The following is a 19,517-nucleotide window of genomic DNA, read 5'->3' as shown; positions in this document are numbered from 1 at the left end:
CATGATCATATTGAATGGCAGTGCAGGCTCGAAGGGCCGAATGGCCTACTCCTGCACCTAATTTCTATGTTTCTATGTTTCTATGACTTGCGTTCCCGTTTTGTTTTTTCTTTGTTAATCGCGAGACAATTTAATGATTTGATTAAAATAAAAAGTGACTTCTAACGCCCTCACCACTTACAACGTGACGGATCGCATGAACGGGACAAAACTCCGGGTAAGTCGTCTATTTTACATATAAACTTGCTTCTTGGGATGGATGATTTGATGTTGCGAAAATGTGTCTTGGCCCCATATGAACTGGCATTGTTTTTCCTGCCGATATGGGGTTCAAATTCACCGCAAATGCAACGATCCAATCGATCGCGTTCCAGAAAAACCCACTCGCAAGATGATTTAAATGCTCTTTTTTTTGGACAATCATGTCATAAGAGCATCTAAATCGTCTATATTTTGTGTTATTGTCTACCCATGGTCAATATTTTTATAATAAATATCAGTTTTAGTCACATGTATTGTGCAAAAAAATTAAAATTTTGATTATATTGAGTGGATGTTTCTAGATTAATTTATGGGAATTAAACATCAAATTCATTCCATTTGGAATATGAATTTATGACAGTGAGATTTAAAAATCATGTTATATTGTGAATTCTTGTGTGAATGGGATTAGTTTGTTATTTGGATACTTAGGCTATTTAAAAAACATATCCTTTTCTTAAGAAATTGAATCTACAGGACATTCTTAATGGGAAAGTAGTGGGCAGAAAGGCATGTCATGCGTGGTTTGAAGAGCAAAAACTTGTAGTTTACAATGCCAAAATTGAAAAGTTGAGGAAAAACAAGGTGTACAGAGTTGCTTATTGTTTACAATCTGAGGAGTATGATGATGCTACTGATTATGAGATGTCAATGTACCAGCTAGCAACTGATCTTCTCCATAAAGACTTGGTCTATTGCTAGAAATTGTAATTTATTTACCTATCTGTTACGGACTTATAGCATATAATACATTATATAATATATTAAAGTTCTGATCTTGAGAATATCACATTTTTGAATTTTCAAGGCAGTCTGGGTGCTTATCACTATTTCCGTCACAACGGTCAATTTTGTAATTAACTACAATAAGGTAATTAACTAATTATATTTCAGGTCATCCAAGTAAGATGTTTTATATTTGTTTCAGAATGCTTCAATCTATAATAACTGAAAATTTCATGAATTTCTCTTAATTTTTAAGAAATGTATGGGCTTTTGACTGTCCTCGATCACAGCTTTTGTGTTGTCAATGCAAAAGCAATAGGGAACAAGATGCTAATTTCCGAGTATGAAAATGGCCATAACTTTTTTAATACTGAAGATATGAAAGTGAATTTGGTGTCAAATTAAACTTATTTTTATGCTTTATCTGATGGGATAAATTGCAGAATTGATTTTTTAAATCTCAAAATTTTGTAACGTTGCTAAATTGTGGCCGACGGGCAGGATTTCAGGTCAGACTGAAGCGCAGGGGACTTCGATCCCCTCTCCCTACTATCCTACTGGCCAATGTACAGTCCCTTGAAAATAAAGTGGAGGAATTAAGGGCAAGACTGCATTACCAAAGGGAGCTGAGGGAATGCTCTGTGTTCTGTTTCACAGATACATGGCTCACCCCCAGCTCCCCAGACTCAGCGGTCCAGCCTGATAGGTTTCTCCATCCACCGTATGGACCGTTCCCTGGCATCTGGGAAAGGGAGAGGAGGGGGTATCTGCCTCATAGTCAACTCTGTGTGGTGCTCAAACGTGGCAGTCCTGTCCAACTCATTCTCTCCACACCTGGAACTTCTGGCTGTGAAATGCCATCCCGTCTACCTACCGAGGGAATTCACCTCCATCATCCTGACCGCGGTCTACATCCCACCCCAGGCTGATGCCCATCTGGCACTTCAAGATCAAACTTCAAACGGTAAGTTCTCGGTTAATCTTACTATTTTACATAGTTATCAAAGGACTGGAGGAACATCATTGGTATGAAGTTAGTTATGTTTCGTATGTAATTGTCGCTTCACTACGTTAAGTACAGCGTTCTGTTAGGAAAATTGTCACCCCCCCGGCCGTCGCGTATATTTCATGACTTCTGTTGAAGCTCTCAAGTTTTGCAATTGTCAATATAATCGAATATTCTGGTCCCTGAACGGCTGAACCCATGAAGACCCCGGGTAAAACACCCGCACGCATCCTCCGCAATGTTCCGCCCGTCATCGGATTTATTGATCAACCTGTGATATTGATTTAGCGTTACGTCATTCATCGTGAGTCAATCTATAATCTGCCCCGTACTTTAAATAAATTTGTCAAAAACACATGAAATAATAGTTCTATGAATCAGCCCTCCATCGACCAGTTTACTTCCGAGAGTTAAAAGCCGCAGCTTTTATCTGGCGGTATCTCTGGAGAATATCGATAAGATGGAGTTTGTCGTCGAGTCCCTTCTTCAGACTGATTGTGGTGGTTGGAGAGGTTGTGGTGGTGGTTGGTCGGATATTACTGTTTCTAGGGCCAACAATATCTACCAAAGATACTAATATCTACCCCTCAAAAACCCCTCCACGCCACACTCAGTCTGATGAAGGGTCCTGACCACAATCCATGTTCTCCAGAGATGCTGCCTGACCTGCTGAGTTACTCCAGCACTTCCTGTCTTTTTCTTTGTCAACCAGCATCTGCGGTTCCTTGTATCTGCTTTTATCGCGAGGGTGGTTTCTCAGGCACCAACTGTTCATTTGATTCTAAAACATAATAACATAAACGAGTTCGCGACGGCGTTGAATTACCTGTGATTCGCAATTATTTTATTTTCATTGATGTCGAGAAGCTTTGAAATTATCTGCAGGAGACAGATTGCTGTTGGTATTACCTGGTCACATTTAGCACGAATGAATGCGTCAAACTGAATGATCTCTTCCCACGTTCGCTGACCTTCCGCATATATGTCCTTATATAATGGCACACCCATTACACATTCGGCACGCACTCCTGTTCCGTGTGCAACAAGTAACCAGACGCTTCTTCAGACGAAATAAACTTGACTCTCATATTTATAAAAATTAAAGTATCAGTAAAAGTTATTTAGTTTGGCCATTGACATCATGAACAACACGGAGTAAAACTGTGTCTTGAACTTCTATGAGAGCATTTCTGAATTCCTCCTCAGGAGGTGATAATAAAAAAAATATAAAAAGCAGGACATCAGTGTTCACATTGAGCAAAACGAATTCATGGTTTTGCAAGAAGTGGGTCGAAATGTTCCGCTGCCAAGTCAGGATTAGAGTTCAAACACTTGACATTTGTGGGAAAGTAGCTGAAGCTGGCGGAAGCATTAAGAAGTGGGCATGGACTTGATGGTAGATGGCCCATACTTGAGATGATTCATATAGATGCTATCAATTGTGACGTGTGTGGTTCCCATGATAGATCGGGATGAGACCAACACCCGCTGCAGCCTCCGGCGTTTGCATTGCCACACCATACAATTATACCATCAGTCAAGGTGCTTTCTCAATATCTCTTTAAACCAAAGAAAGTTTAAGGAGATCAGAGAGTGAAACAAAATTGATTTTTCAGATCAACGACTCTTCATTGGAATGAAAAAAAATAAGAAACCAATTATAAAAGTCTCTTTCCCAAAGAACATCTTGAAAGGGACTGCACAATGGATAGATCACCCTTAAAGATGGCCACAAACTCTTTCAAGTGATTTGGGATCAGCGCCAGACTTAATGATACCGTTAAAAGCTAAAAGATATCTAGTTATGTAAGAGAGTACAGAGGTTATGCCATTTTATGTTACGAAAATAAATTAGTCAAATTCAGATTAGTTTGTGGTTATATATATAGGTTGCAATTCATTTCCTTGTTCAGATGAATTTTACACAGAAATTCAATTCAATTCAACTTTATTGTCATTGCACAGATACGAGTATAGGTAAAACGAAATGCAGTTTAGCGTCTGGACATAGTCATAGTGCAAGATAGAAGAAGTAAAAATAAAAATACAAAAATAAGCATGCAATAAAAATTAAAAATACTGGTTAACAATGTGTGGATTGTGGATGAATTAAAACTGGTACATAGGCAGATAACTGTATGCAAATGGGAGAGTCTAAAGATAGCTAGCGATGGGACTCTGAGTTCAGCAGTGTAATGGTGTTATTGAAAAAGCTTTTCCTCAGCCTGCTTGTGCGAGACCTGAGGCTCCTGTACCGCCTCCCTGATGGGAGGAGGGCAAACAGTTCATGGTTAGGGTGAGAGGGGTCCTTGATGATTTTCACCACCCGTTGCAGTGCCTTCCTGTCAAACAGTATATGGCAATGATAGATACACCTATAAATACAACAACAAATGCAAAGCAGCAGATTGGGGAAAGGATGGCTGTACTCTTTGAAGTGGAGCAAAGAATCAAAGTGCAATCGTGGAATAACTGTATCAGGTAGTGTTAAGAATAAAAATATGTCAGCACCTCTGGAAGGGAGTGTGAAATAGGTGGTTGCGTTGGTTCAGGGGATGAAGCTGTTTTTAAATCTGCACGATAGGCTTTCAAGCTCCTGTCTCTTCTCCCAGAATGAAGAAAAGAAACACAAATATTTCAGGTTTGTCACTTGGACAGAGGTACGTGAAAAGCTTTATTTAGATGCTATTCAATCAAATCAGAAAGTACACACATCAGTACAATCGAGTTAAACTCAAGTACAATAAGTAGGGCAAAGAGAAATTGGCTTCTCCAATCTCATCCAACACATGTTCCAGAGAAAATTGCATTGTCCAGATTGGCGTTGTTTGGAGAATTGGAACTGTAATCTATCTTATGAATGGACCGTTCAGAAGCCTAATAACAGGTGGGGAAGTAGCTATTTGTGAGTCTGATGGTGCGCGCTTGCAAGCTTCTATTTCTCTGCCTAATCAAAGAGCGGGGCCAGGGTGCTTGCTTATGTTGGCTACTTTCCTGAGGTATAGTGAAATGTCGAGTCAATGGTGGGGAGACTGGTCTGTGTGATAGTCTCAGCTTCTTCCACAACACTTTGCAATTTTTTGTGGTCTTGGGCAGAGCTGTTCCAAACCAAGCTGTGACACAACCCTCTGACATTTTATTGGTGCATCTGTGGAAGTTTGTAAGAGTCATTGGAGAATGCTGAATTGTCTCAGTCTATTGAGGAAGCAGAGGTGTTAATGTGCCTAATTGGTTGTCGCCTCAATGACATTGGTCCACGACAGCTTTTTGATAATATTTACCCTAAGGAACTTGAAGCTCTCAACCATTTCCACTTTGGCATCATTGATGCTGGTTGGGGCATCTACTTCACCGCACCTTCTGTGGTTGATAAATATTTTCTTTGTCTCGCTGACATTGAGGGGATGGATATTGTCCTCCATCCTCTAACTATGCTCTCTATCTTTTGAAGAGGTTACTAGGGAAATTGACGAGGGTAAAGCAGTGGATGTTGTCTATATGGACTTTAGTAAGGCCTTTGACAAGGTTCCTCATGGAAGGTTGGTTTAGAAGGTTCAACTGTTGGGTATAAATGGTGGAGTAGCAAGATGGATTCAACAGTGGCTGAATGGGAGAAGCCAGAGGGTAATGGTGGATGGCTGTTTATCGGGTTGGAGGCAGGTGACTAGTGGGGTGCCTCAGGGATCTGTGTTGGGTCCTTTGTTGTTTGTCATGTACATCAATGATCTGGATGAAGGTGTGGTAAATTGGATTAGTAAGTATGCAGATGATACCAAGATAGGGGGTGTTGTGGATAATGAAGAGGATTTCTAAAGTCTACAGAGTGATTTAGGCCATTTGGAAAAATGGGCTGAAAGATGGCAGATGGAGTTTAATGCTGATAAATGTGAGGTGCTACACCTTGGCAGGACAAATCAAAATAGGATGTACATGGTAAATGGTAGGGAATTGAAGAATACAGTTGAACAGAGGGATCTGGGTATAACCGTGCATAGTTCCTTGAAGGTGGAATCTCATATAGATAGGGTGGTAAAGAAAGCTTTTGGTATGCTAGCCTTTATAAATCAGAGCATAGAGTATAGAAGCTGGGACGTAATGTTAAAATGTTAAAGGCATTGGTGAGACCAAATCTGGAGTATGGTGTACAATTTTGGTCGCCCAATTATAGGAAGGATGTCAACAAAATAGAGAGAGTACAGAGGAGATTTACTAGAATGTTGCCTGGGTTTCAACAACTAAGTTACAGAGATAGGTTGAATAAGTTAGGTCTTTATTCTCTGGAGCGCAGAAGGTTAAGGGGGGACTTGATAGAGGTCTTTAAAATGATGAGAGGGATAGACAGAGTTGATGTGGACAAGCTTTTCCCTTTGAGAATAGGGAAGATTCAAACAAGAGGACATGACTTCAGAATTAAGGCACAGAAATTTAGGGGTAATATGAGGGGGAACTTCTTTACTCAGAGAGTGGTAGCGGTGTGGAATGAGCTTCCAGTGGAAATGGTGGAGGCAGGTTCATTGGTATCATTTAAAAATAAATTGGATAGGCATATGGATGAGAAGGGAATGGAGGGTTATGGTATGAGTGCAGGCAGGTGGGACTAAGGGGAAAATAATTTGTTCGGCACGGACTTGTAGGGCCGAGATGGCCTGTTTCCGTGCTGTAATTGTTAGATGGTTATATGGTTATGGTTATCTCCTTTCCGTATTCTGTCTCTTCATTGTGCATGATACAACCCACCACAGTGGTGTCATCTACAAACTTGTAGTTGGAATTAGAGTAGAGTTTCCCCAAAGTAGTTGTGAGTGTATGGAGAGTACAGTAAGGGACTGAGATGACATCCTTGAGGGGCACCGGTGTTGATGATTATTGTGGAGTACGTGTTGTTGACTATCCTCACTTATTGTGGTCTATGGATCAGAAGGTCGAGGATCCAGGAGCAGGGAAGTATGCTGTGTCTTTGGTCCAGATTTTGGAGATGAGGACACGGGCCAGTGGCATTCTGCCGAATCACTCTCAGGAAAGCTGATCTTACAACTGCCACAGTAACCAGTTTAGGTGGGATTATGGTGATGAAGGTGAATCTATCGGTGATAAATGGGAGTTTGGCATATGTGTCTATGTTGTCCAAGTGTTCCAGAGATGAGTTTTGGGCCAGCGAGCTGGAGTCTGCTCTGCTGCTGTGTAAACAAACTGCAATGAATCAAGGCTGGTGGCTGTTGTTAATGTGCGTTACCACCAACATCTCTGAGCACTTCATGATGGTGGATGTTAAAGCCACTGGATGATAGTTATTGAGGCACACTACTTTGCTTTGCATTGGCCCCACGATGATAGTGGTTGTCTAAAAGCTTTGATCGCTCCGACGTGGGAGCTTCGATCACCGGCTGCGGATGGTTCGACAGCCCGAACCGCGGAAAAAAGGAGGGAAGAAGCTATTATGTTGTTGCCTTCCATCACAGTGCGCTGTGGTGGATGTTTATGTTAATTTTTATGTAGTTGTGTGTCTTGCTGCTTTTTTGGTATGACTATATGACAAATCAAATTTCTTGTATGTTCTTACATACTTGGCTAATAAATTATTTGCATCTCTTGTAAAAGCAGGTGTGGATTTCAGAATGGAGTAGTGAAAGATTAAAGATGTCTGTAAATATTTCTGGCAGCTGGTCCATGGAGGCCCAAACAACGTGACTGGAGACTTCATCCAGGCCAGTGGCTTTCTGCTGAATCACTCTCAGGCCGATCTTATGTCAGCCACAGTAATCATTGGTTCAGCCACACCCGAGTGATGGGGTGCGTGACGTTCTTCCACTGACCTTCTGATCAAAGCTGGCCTAGAATTGAGCACATTGGGGAGGGGCCCATTTACCAGCGATACAATCTGACTTCACTTTGTAGCCTTTTATAACATGTAAGCCTCGCCACAATCTACAGGTGAGTGTTATTGCCTGGGGTTATTGCCAGCTTGGTCTGGAATTCCCTCTTGACATCCTTAATGTCTTTGCAAAACTGCTGGATAGATTTCTTGTACCTTTTGGGATTGTTTGACCCGTTTGATTACAGATTGGATTTCAACGTGTTCCTTGCGGTTCATCTATAGTTTCCGGTTGGGGCACATACGTATTGTGTTTGTTATGCATTCCTCTGCACACTTGTTGATGAAGTTTGCGACATGTGTGGCACACTCATTTTGGTTAGCGACAGACTCCTTGAATAAGGATCAGTCCATCAACTCAAAGCAGTCGCCTAGAATCTCACTTGTTTCTTCAGACCGGCACTGCATGACTTCCTGTACTTGGTCCTTCAACGTCAAAGTCAGATTTACCAAAGTGTGGTTGGGGGATGGAGTCTTTGCTGGTTCTGCAGCAGTTGTTGAAGGTGTTTACATCTCTGGTTGGACAGGAGGTGTGCTGATAGCATTTTGAAGTCAAGCTCCTGGGTTTGGCCAGATTGAATTCCTCAGCTATTATGAACAAAGCCTCAGGGCACTTTGTTTCAACACTAATGGGGATGGCGTGCAGTTCCTCCAATGCAAGCTTAGCATCAGCATGGGGTGGAATGTAGACTGCGAACAGGATAGTCAATATACATTTCTATGGCAGGTAGTAGGAATGGCATTTCACTGTGAGGTATTCTTGGTCTGGGGAGTAGCGGTTCATCAGGGTGGTAGGCATTCTTGAGGATCAATCAATCAATCAACCTTTATTGTCATCTTGCAAAGCAACAGTTGTACAGTGCAAAATGAGAAGACGTTTCCCAGGGAATACCGGAGCATCACACATAAAACTTAAACATTTCACACATAATAACAGTAAAAACAATCCAGTCCCTGATGAAACAGTATAAATAGTTAAAAGCAGGTAAAACAGGAACATTAAAATACAGTAAAATCAGTCATTAAAATGTCCAGGGCAGCTGATTTGAGTGCCAAGTGCCAGAGTTATTAAAATGTCAGTGCAAAGCCGCAGAATCAGGTGACTGTGAGTACAGGGTGACTGTTTAGCAGCCTCACAGGCTGTGGCAGGAAGCTGTTTAGCAGTCTGGTAGTCCGGGCTTTGATGCTACGGTATCTCTTGCCTGATGGCAGGAGATCCAGGTGTGTGTGGAGGGGGTGCAGTTTGTCCTTAGCTATTCTCAGAGCTTTTTTCAGACAGCGGCTCTGGAACAGTTCTTGTACCGAGGGTAGGGAGACGCCAATGATCCTCTCTGCTCCCCTCACTACCCTCTGCAGAGCCTTCCTGTCTGAGCAGTCACAGTTGGAGTACCACGTTTACATGCAGTACGTGAGTACAGACTCCACCGTGCCCCTGCAGAAAGTCCTGAGGATGTGGGTGGGGAGTGAGGCCTGTTTTAGTTTCCTCAGGAAGTGCAGTCGCTGATGGGCCCGTTTGACAATCCCAGTGATGTTCCTGGACCAGGTGAGACTGTCTGATTTGTACACCGAGGAACTTTATGCTCTCCACTCTCTCCACTGTGGTGCCACTGATGTTGAGGGGTGTGTGTTTGGGCTGCGACCTTCTGAAGTCGACAATCACCTCCTTTGTTTTGTTGACATTTAATGCTAGATTATTTTTGCCGCACCAGTCCACTAGTTGTTTTACTTCCTCCCTGTACATTGATTCGTCATTTCCGCTGATGAGTCCCACCACTGTTGTGTCTTCCGCGAATTTTATGATCTTATTGTCCCTGAATCTGGCAGCACAGTCATGTGTGAGCAATGTGAACAACACCGGGCTGAGTACACAGCCTTGAGGGGAGCCGGTGCTCAACGTGATCGAGCCCGACGTGTTCTTGCCAACACGGACTGATTGCGGTCTCTCTCTCAGAAAGTCCAAGATCCAGTGACACAGGGTGGTGTTGAGGCCCAGCAGGGTTAGTTTCTCCACAAGTCTCTGTGGGATGATGGTGTTAAAGGCTGAGCTGAAGTCAATGTACAAGATTCTGGCGTAGGTGTTTTTATTTTCCAGGTACTTCCAGCTTTCCTGGTGCAACACACTGTATATGAACTGGATGGAAGGAATGATGAGCCTTTGGTGGACTGGGCTGCATTCACCACTCTCTGCAGGTTCAGGCACTCAACAGCAGAGCAGTTGCCATACCAGGAAGAGGTGTATCCCACCAATATACTTTCGATAGCGCATCTGTAAAAATTCGAGAGAATCCTTGGGTAAATCTTCTCATGCACCTACTGTAAGAAATGAAACATGCTGATTCATTTTCTTGATCACTAGATCAGTGTAAAGGGACCTGGTAAAGTGGCTTGTGACAGGGATACCAAGAAACCTGAAGCTGTTAACCCTCTCTGCTGTTGATCTGTACCCATTCCATTGATGAGTACAATGCTGCAACAGAGGAGGTGCAGACAGACAGGTGGTGATGGGGGTGAAATTGAGAATAAATGTGGCAGGCTACAGGAAATTCAGGTCATCCTTGCCGACAGCGTGCAAGTGCCCAGCAAAACGACCACTCGATCTGCGTTTCATTTCTCCAGTGTAAACGACACCAAACTGTGAACACCGAATGCACTGTACCTGATTGAATGAAGTGCAAGTGAATCGCTGTTTCATTTAGAATGATTATTTGAGGCGCATTTTGTTTTTCCTGGGTGACTACCAAAGATGTAACATTTAACCACGGAACTTCCAAATGCCCTCACCAGTGTATGTGAGCACCCGAAGAAAACCCACGCGGTCACAGGGAGAACGTACTGTACAAACTCCGTACACACACCACCAGTAGTCACGATTGAACATGGGTCTCTGGTGCTGTAGGGCAGCGTCTACCACTGCTCTACTGTGCCTAAAGAGGCTGTCCCACTTGGGCGACCTAATCCGCCAGTTAAAAAGAGTGTCTTCAACCTTCCTGCGGGGAGAGAAGGGGAGAAAAGAGGACACGGGGAGAGAGAAGGGGAGAGCAGGAGAGAAGGGGATAGAAGGGAGGGAGAAGCGGAGAGGGGGGGGGGGGGGGGGAGGAGTGGAGACACTTTTAAGAAGTTTAATAAAGTTTAGTGGGCGTTTTACCTACCGGTTGGTCTTCCTTGGTCCTGAAAACTCCAATGAGCCAATCAAAATGCTCTGACAGTGAAGGAGATTGCCAACAGCTGCCCTCGAGTGCCTGTAACTAAATAGCGATCCCACTCCACTACGAGTTAAAAAGAACCATGCCGAACCAAATTCTACTCGCGGTAAATCTTTCAAAATGCTGAAAAAGTTTCCACGACTAGCTGACACCACTAGTATTCGGGAAATTCCCTCGAGCATGAAGGTAATTTCCAGTGACCAAATAGGACCTCCTAGGACCACATGTCAACCATGATGCGAGTTTGAAGGTCGAAGACACTCTTCTAAACTCGCAGATTAGGTCGCCCAAGTGGGACAGCCCTTTAATAGTGTCCATCATAATGCTTTGTACCTTCTACCTCTAGTTTCCCTTTCCCCACACTCTCACTCTGAAGAAGAGTCTCAATCCAAAATTGTCTGCTTCACTGAAAAATCTCCTCAAGGTATGCCTACATTGAAGTTCTCTCTATGACAAGAGTTCGGTAACATCCTCTCTCGTTGCTATGTACCCTCTATATTTCGCATTTCCCTTTCCTCTGACTCTCAGTCTGAAGAAGGGTCTCTGGTCGGCTCCATTACAAGCTGCTCTAAGAATCCATCTCGGAGGCATTCTACAAATACTTTCTTAGCGTCCTGAACCAACCTGATTTTCCCAGTCTACCTGCATACTGAAATCCCCCATCACCACAGTGGCATTATCTTTGTTACGTGCCAGTTTTAACTCCTGCTGCAAATTACACCCTACACCCGGGCTACTATTTGGGGGTCTGTAGATAACACCAATTAGTGTCTTCTTGCCTTTCCAATTCCTCAACTCAATCCACAGTGACTCTACATCGTCAGTCCTTATGTCTTCCCTCGCAAGGGACTGAATTCCATCCCTCACCAGCAGAGCTACCCCCCCTCCTCTGCCCACCTGCCTGTCCTTTCTATAGGATGTATAACCCTGAATATTAAGTTCCCAGGCCCGATCCTCCTGCAGCCACGTCTCAGTAATCCCCACAATGTCATATCTACAAACCTCTGACTGAGCCTCAAGCTCATCTACTTTACTTCTTATACTTCGCGCATTCAAATACAATACTTTTAATTCCTTACACATCTTACCTTTCACATCGATCCCTATTACACTTGGCCATATTCTCCTATCCCTTTGTCAGCTTCCTTTCCCGTTAATTCTGGGATCATTAACCATCCCTTTACTCTCTTTCCCTTTAACTCCGTCCTCCACTATCCCATTTGACACCCCACCCCCCTTATTCAGTTTAAAACCACCCGTGTAGCAGTGGCAAACCTGCCTGCCAGAATGCTGATCCTCCACCTGTTAAGATGCAATCCGCCCATTTTGTACAGTTCCCCCTTTATCCAAAACAGATCCCAGTGATCTAAGAAACTAAATCCTTGCCCCCTGCACCAATTCCTCAGCCACACGTTCAGGTCCCGTATCTCCCTGTTCCTGCTCTTGCCAGCACAAGGAAATGGAAGCAAACCGGTGATAACAACCCTGGAGGTCCAGCATTTCTGCATTTTTATGAGCTCTCTAAAGTCGCGCTGCAGAATATTCATCCCCTTTTTTCCGACATCGTTTGTGCCGACATGCACTACCACTTCCGGATGTTCACCCTCACCCTTGAGGATTTTCTGCACTCTGTCCGTGACATCCTGGATCCTGGCACCGGGAAGGCAGCACACCATCCTCGCATCCCGTCTGTTGCCGCAGAAACCCCTGTCCATACCTCTCACGATGGAGTCTCCAACTACAATGGCGTTGCCTGACGTTGGCCTCTTTGCTTTTGGCTCAACAGCACTTTTTGCTTCGCAAGCCAGTCCGCCGCTCAGTGTGATAACATTTTCTGTCTCGACGGCTTCTAAGTGGGTGAACCTGTTCACAAGAGGTACAACACCCGGGGACCTTTGCATTCCAAGTTTCCCTCCCTTTCTATCTTCCTCATTGGTGACCCTCGGTCTATCCTTGATCGGATTTTACTGGCTTTGCCTTGCAATAAACGTTAGCCACTTTATATCATGTAAATGGCTCAATTGTAATCGTGTATTGTCTTTCCGCTGACTGGATAGCACACAACCAATAGATTTTCACTGGACCTCGGTACACGTGACAATAAATTAGACTGAACTAAAGTTGCGGCCAGCTCTGATTGATCTTGGACTTTCCTCACCTCCAGCTTTCACCCCCATCCCACTCACCCCACTAGTCTGAAGGGCCCCGACCCGATCCATTACGTTCCTCCTGACCCGCGGAGTTACTCCTGGTATAAACCAGCATCTGCAGTTCTTTGTTTCAACACCAAGTCTCAGAGCTTCTTATGTCAGGGTAGAGGGCGGCCTTCAAAGTCCGACCTCGAGGATTAGGGAGAAGGAGGGAAGCAACAGGGGAAGATGATCAGGGTTGTAAAAATGTCAACGTATTGGACCTTGGAGATGAAATGTACTTGCAGTATCATTAATTCCATTCAATTTAATAGATAAATTCAATGGAGATATTCAATGTCACTTGACTGAATTTGGATAATTTGCACAACATGTAACATGCACAGGAATCTCATCGAAGAATGGTTTTCATCTGCCTTGGTGTTTCTAATATGGTGTTGGAAATAATACCCAAAATGTATTGCTTGCTTTTAAACTCCGATTTTGAATATCACAACATTTCCTACATTGCAAAATAGTGGTTGCATTTCATAATTATTTTGTCAGTAAAGTACTTTGCAGTCTCCTATGTGAGATGAGATGAATGCAAGAAGGTTGTTCGTTGCACAAATTCGAGCTTGGAAGAAAAAACTCCAGTTCCAATGCTGTAAAGTCGTGAGTGGACAAAGTAGCCGAAGGTGTCCGTGGGCTTGGATTGGAAACTTTTCACGACCAGTAAGATTCACAAGAACCGAATTGAAAGATTGTGTTTATTCGAATGATGTGCTTGATGCTTCCAATTCTGCAATGGAAATAAACACAAATCACTTTGGACAGTATAACTTGCTTTTGAACTCTGTTTGTGAATGTACCTGTCAGCAAATTGACTCCTGCATTTCAGTTGACATTCCTGGCTGCACTTCAAAGAGAATTCGACCAGTAAAGCACTTTGGGGTCTCCTAAAAGAAATGCGAGGGCATTGTGTAAATGTAAGCGGGTTGTTGCTGTACGCACTCGATCTTGGATGGAATAATCCATTTCCGATGCGCAAACAGGGGTAGTGGATGGACAAAGTAGCTGATGGCGTCCGCGGGCTTGGAATGGACTTTGGTCACTCGCGGTTTTCTCTGAAACGGAGACAGAGACGGTGAGAAATCGAAGGGAGGAGTCGGGGCTCGAGCAGAGGAAAGTGGGAGCTGGTTGGAAACTGGCAGTGAGGGAAATGAAGCGTTAAAGTGGTGAATGAGAGCAGGAAGCAGCACCGATACAGGCATGATGTACCTGAGAGAGAGGTGAGGGAGGGGTCTGGCGGCAACTGAAACAAGGAATGATCTACGTATCCTACAGAGAGACAGGAAGAGCCTCAGCACAACAGGCTCCCACCTGGACTGGGAATTCGGTTTGAACCCATTCTTCCAAAGATCCGTTCCACAGTAAACGAGTCTGTTGTGTGGAGAGCAAATGCTGCAAACACGCTATGAATTATCTGAGCCGGCGAACTTTAGGATCTGGGGGAGCCTGGAGCTCAGGACCCGAGGCTGCTGCTGAACCCGTGAGAAGGGAGATTGTTTCAATATTTATATGTTCACAAAAGTAATTTCTGTTCCATTGCCGGACACGGTTTACGCGTTAAAACGAACGGATCGACAGACAGACAGCTCTGATGTCAGTTGCTGTTTAACTCACTCTTCCCACATTTACATTCCCCCTGGTTTCATTTCCGCGCTCACTGGGGTTTCACGACGCGGAATTTGGGGATTAAATGGGAGCCGTTCAGCGCCGACCTGTTGTCCACCGGGTTTCTGCCCCACAGCCCGAGCCCCACTCCTGACGCCGGTTCCGGGACCCGACCCTTTTACACACCCGGAGCGGAACCGGAGCAGATTCTCAGCCACTGGTTTTCATCCCAAGTCCAGAAGGAAGGATAAAGTTTCTCCGTTAATTTATTCCCAGTGAAGGTGTGGAGATGGGACTTAGTGTCCGCATCGTAAAATGAAACTGTCCCAGACTTGTAACTGAGATAAACTCCCACCCCCCGGGGATGGGACGGGCAGGGAGATGGAATGGAGGGAGGTGATTGCATCAAACCCGTCAAACCACCCCTGCCTGATCCTCCAGACTCCAGTCTCCGGGGTCAATGTGACCGGTCTCTTCCTCTCCACAGATTCTGCGGCGACTCCCAGACTCCACCACCAACTACCCGCCACCTCCACCTCCCAGTAATGTCTCCCCGATGTGAATCCCTCCAATCCCAGCACACACAAACTGTCTGTAAACCTTTTCCCGGTATCAGGGAGACTCCTCCGGGTCCGGGTACACCTCACCCTCTTCCGATCCTCAGACACCTCGAGCAGCGGATGCGCTGTTTCCACATCCAGGGTGACGGAGACTGGGGGGAGAAGCAGAGAATCAGAGAGTCCCTGGGGGTTGGCCGTGGGGAGACTCGGGCAGCGCGGCCCCGGGACCGGGGTAGAAGAGAGGCCTACAAAAATGCTGGAGAAACTCAGCGGGTGCAGCAGCATCTATGGAGCTAAAGAAATAGGCAATGTTTCGGGCCGAAACCCTTCTTCAGACTGATGGGCATTGGCGGGGAGAAGAAAGGAAAAAGGAGGAGGAGAAGCACGAGGGCAGAGGAAGGGAGGAAACAGCCCGAGGACTGAGGAAAGGGATGACACAGCAAGGGTGAAAAAAAATTGGGAGAATTCAATGTTCATGCCCGGTACGGAGGGAGCGGTCTTTGCGGAAGGCAGACATGAGGGGAGATGGGAAGATGTGGCGAGTGGTGGGGTCACGTTGGAGGTGGCGAAACTGACGGAGGATTACTTGTTGTATGTGACGGCTGGTGGGGTGAAAGGTAAGGACTAGGGGGACTCTGCCCTTGTTGCGAGTGGGGGGATGGGGAGAGAGAGCAGTGTTGCGAGGTATGGAAGAGACCCTGGTGTGAGCCTCACCTAAGTTTCGGGTCGAGGCGAGGACCAATTCGAGCTGTCTGTAAGTGTAGTTTACATTAGTTTATTGTCCCGTGTACCGAGATGCAGTGAAAAGCGTTTGGTTGCGTGCTATCCAGTTGCCGGAAAGAAGGATCGACCCAGGGTCACCAATGAGGAAGATACTAGTTCAGCGCTGCTCTCTAGTTGTATAGGATGATTCAGTTGCCTGATAACCGCTGGGAAGAACCTGTCCCTGAATCTGGGGGAGTGCGTTTTCACACTTCTACATCATTTGCTTGATGGGAGAGGGGAGAAGGGAACAGGGCAAATGACAAATGGTGCCTAGGTAGACCCATTGTCGGCGAGGGTAGGTGTGAGCTGAAGACTGGTGTATGAGAGGCAGGTGCAGTGACGGGGATTAGAATGAAGCCGGAGGGAGGACTGGGTCCATCCTGATCCCGGGCTGTGAACGGAGGTACGGGTGGCGGGTTCCACTGCCCAACAGGAGCAAGTCAGTCACACCCGAGGCCTCGTTAGCGCCGGCCCTGTCCCTTCCTCACAGAGTCATATAGTCACACCGCACGGAAACAGGCCTTTCGGCCCAACTTGCCCATGCGGACCAAGACGCCGGATTACCACGTCCCACCAGCCCGTGTTTGGTCCATGTCCCTGTATCCTTTCCTATAATGCTGTTATAGTTCCGAGCTCATCTCCCTTCTCTAGTAGTTTGTTTCATACACCCACCGCCTTCGATGTGTCCCTTTCGCTCGTGACCTCGAGTCCTGGCAACATCCTTGTAAATCTTTCCTGCTCTCTTTCCAGCTATCTGTTCTGCCATCGAGAGTTTAACTGAGGAGGCAATTTGTCTCATCTGCCTGGATTTCTTCACCGATCCGGTTATACTGGAGTGTGGGCACAACTTCTGCCGCTCCTGTATCACACAGAGTTGGGACAAGGATGGGATAAACCTCTGCCCGGATTGTAGAGAGGAGTTTACAGACCACAGCCTCAGGGTGAACCGGGCCTTGGCGAGACTGTCTGAGAAAGCTCGAACACTGAGCCTGAATCGGACAGAGAAGGAAAGTGAACTTCAGTGCGAGGAACATCAGGAAGAACTGAAGCTGTTTTGTGAAACGGGCAAGAAGCTGATCTGCCTGGTTTGTCGAGATGCGCGGGAACACAGTGATCACCGTTAAAGAAGCTGTTCGGAGATCCGCTGGGGGCAACATGTTGGAGTAGTAGCACTTTTCCACGCTCCCGACCTGTTCACCTCCAACTTTTATTATAGCTCAGCCTAAGTTTTATAATTACCCATAAATATTTAAACACCATTGACAGCACCTCTCCACGCCGTAAAGATGCCAAGCAGAGGAAAGAAAGAGGAGCAAAAGACGGAAGACCCGATGACCAGCACCGGCATGGCCACGCTAGCAGCCATGTTAACAGAGCACAAGGTATCACTACTGGCAGAATTCAACGCAGCGTTCACCAAACTGGAAACGAAGCTGGACAATATCCAGACCACAATTTTAGATCACCAACACCGTCTTTCGTCATTAGAGCCTTTTGCTGATACCACCAGCCAAGACATACGAGCTATAGCGACAATGCTAACTACGGTGACCGAAGAGAACGGCAAGCTAAAGTCTAAGCTTATCGGCCTGGAAGGCAGGAGTCGCCGAAATAACATAAGGATAGTCGGCCTCCCCGAGTACATCGAACCCCCCCAAACAACAGCTTTTTTCTTTCAACTCCTGCTCGAGACTCTTGGCGAACACACACTGGAATCAGCCCCGGAGCTAGACCGAGCCCACCGTACGCTAACAGCCAAGCCAAGCCCTGGTGAGAAACCCAGAGCAGTTGTGATTTGCTTCCATAGATACCAGACCCGTGAGTTGGTGGTGCGTGAGGCTCGGAGGCAGAGGGGTAAGCTGAAGTACAAGGATATCCCGATCCACATTTTCGAAGACTACTGTCCCGAGATAGTTGAACAACGCTCCGCGTACCGAGACGATATGAAGGAGCTGTACAACCTGAGTCTCAAACCCTCCCTTCATTATCCAGCCAAGCTGTTCATCATGGCCGGGGAAGGAAAGAGGCGACGACTAACATCTCCTGAGGACGCTCAGAATTTCATCTCATCTTACCGTCACCGCAGACCGGGACCCACTGACGACTGACTTCGCTCGGTACGTCTATATCCGAGTGGCACAGGGGTCCGGTTAATCTACGGTTACACTATGGACTAACTTTAGCTTGACTGCTCTTAGCAACTAGCCATTGCTAGAGCTCGGCCTTGCTGATTATACTAGACCCCTGTCTTGAAATGTATGAGGCTGGTAAGAATTCACCACGATTCGTGACTATCTTATACCAACTTTTCCTTATAATGTTTATGTGTAATCATACTTGAAAGGTTCTTCACCTGCACATGCTATAAAATTGGGCTTAAGGGACCCACCTTGTGGTTTGTGATCTGGTCTCTGCCTTCTTGTTTTTAGCAGCTGGCTGCTAACGCTGCCAGCATTCGGCTAGTTTGTTTACACTAGGCTTCCTAGCGGACTGGCTGGGGCTGATAAGAGCTCATTACAGCCAAGGCTGTGTTATACTAATCTGATCCTACAGCGTTTTTGTTTAACAATACTTAATTGATGTTCTTTTGCCATGCGCTTTAATCCAAGAGCCCAGTTTGCAACTCGCTAACTTCTCTGATGCTAACTCTTTCTTTATACCTTGTTGATTTTAAGATATACTATGTAATACCAAAGGAAGCTATTCTTGTTCCACTTATATGTTGGCTTGCTTATTCAGTATCACCATTTTGTTAATTTGCTTTGTCTTATTATTATTATTATCATCATTACAACCATTAACCAAATATGAACCCTGTTCAAAATGACATACAAAACACTTTTTTTCACAAGGTACAAGGATGAAGTGGATGGGTGACAAACAGGGGTTAATGTTTATTTATTATTTTATTTATTATTAATTTATGTTTTTGGTTACTTCATACATATTACTTGTATGTGTATATCAGTTGTATGTATATATATGTCTGTATGCATCTCTAAAAATTGTCTGGGGTATTAATATTATTAATTAATTAATTATTAAATATGGAAGAAGGGTTTAGGGAGAAGGGGTGAGATTAAATAAGTTATTCTTCTCACTACTTTTCGAGCTTGTAAAGAAAAAGTGTTGGACATTTAAATTTTGCTTTATGCTTTTCATTGCTTTGCAAATATTGCCTGGAATGTCCAATTATTTGACTATTTTGATTTTGTTGTTGTTATTTATTCCTATTTATGTCTTTACTTGTTCGGAACAAATAAACAAACAAACAAATAAATAAATAAATAAATAGATAAATAGACAAATAAATAAATA

At 44.9% G+C, this 19,517-nt stretch overlaps 1 protein-coding gene across 1 annotated transcript; it reads left to right on the top strand.

The window, feature by feature from the left end:
* Positions 1-14,010: 14,010 nt before the first annotated feature.
* On the top strand, positions 14,011-19,003 carry LOC129695034 (uncharacterized). Its single transcript, XM_055631795.1, has 2 exons — positions 14,011-14,344; positions 16,950-19,003. The coding sequence occupies exon 2, from the start codon at positions 17,486-17,488 to the stop codon at positions 18,305-18,307; it is 822 nt and encodes a 273-aa protein (XP_055487770.1). The 5' UTR covers positions 14,011-14,344; positions 16,950-17,485; the 3' UTR covers positions 18,308-19,003.
* The last annotated feature ends 514 nt before the right edge of the window (positions 19,004-19,517 follow it).

Source organism: Leucoraja erinacea, unplaced genomic scaffold (genome assembly GCF_028641065.1).
Source record: "Leucoraja erinacea ecotype New England unplaced genomic scaffold, Leri_hhj_1 Leri_918S, whole genome shotgun sequence".
Lineage (NCBI taxonomy): Eukaryota > Metazoa > Chordata > Chondrichthyes > Rajiformes > Rajidae > Leucoraja > Leucoraja erinaceus.
The sequence above is the reverse complement of the archived record's forward strand: the minus strand, read 5'-3'. Positions and strand labels throughout refer to the sequence as shown.